General features: G+C 44.2%; 1 protein-coding gene across 1 annotated transcript in view; it reads right to left on the minus strand.

Moving 5' to 3' along the window:
• LOC119582255 (neuroglian-like) overlaps positions 1–301 on the minus strand; it is a 25,477-nt gene that overhangs the window by 747 nt on the left and 24,429 nt on the right. Inside the window, exon 16 of the mRNA XM_037930476.1 lies at positions 174–301. This exon is cut by the window's right edge and continues 40 nt beyond it. Coding sequence (XP_037786404.1) covers positions 174–301 — 128 coding nt within the window. The remainder of the gene's footprint in view (positions 1–173) is intronic.

Genomic DNA, 301 nt, shown 5'->3' on the forward strand with positions numbered 1-301 from the left:
GTTATAGGCGTGTGCATAGACAGATCTTGATTTAGAAATACAAACATTCATAAATTCAAATATAGTTGAAAAAAAGTTATCACAAATGTTTTATGCTTTTTCATCTGATCTTAAGCACGAGAAAATGTACACATGTGACCATGAAAGACAAATCAGCAAGTCGGCCGCCTGACCTTCTACCGTCAGAATGAGGTCATCTGCGACGTCATCGAGGTCAGTATGCACCCTGCACGTGTACACGCCCGAGTCGTGGCCGTGGACCTCCTCGATCTCCAGCACCCACTTCTCTACCTTGTGCTTC

Source organism: Penaeus monodon, chromosome 15 (genome assembly GCF_015228065.2).
Source record: "Penaeus monodon isolate SGIC_2016 chromosome 15, NSTDA_Pmon_1, whole genome shotgun sequence".
Lineage (NCBI taxonomy): Eukaryota > Metazoa > Arthropoda > Malacostraca > Decapoda > Penaeidae > Penaeus > Penaeus monodon.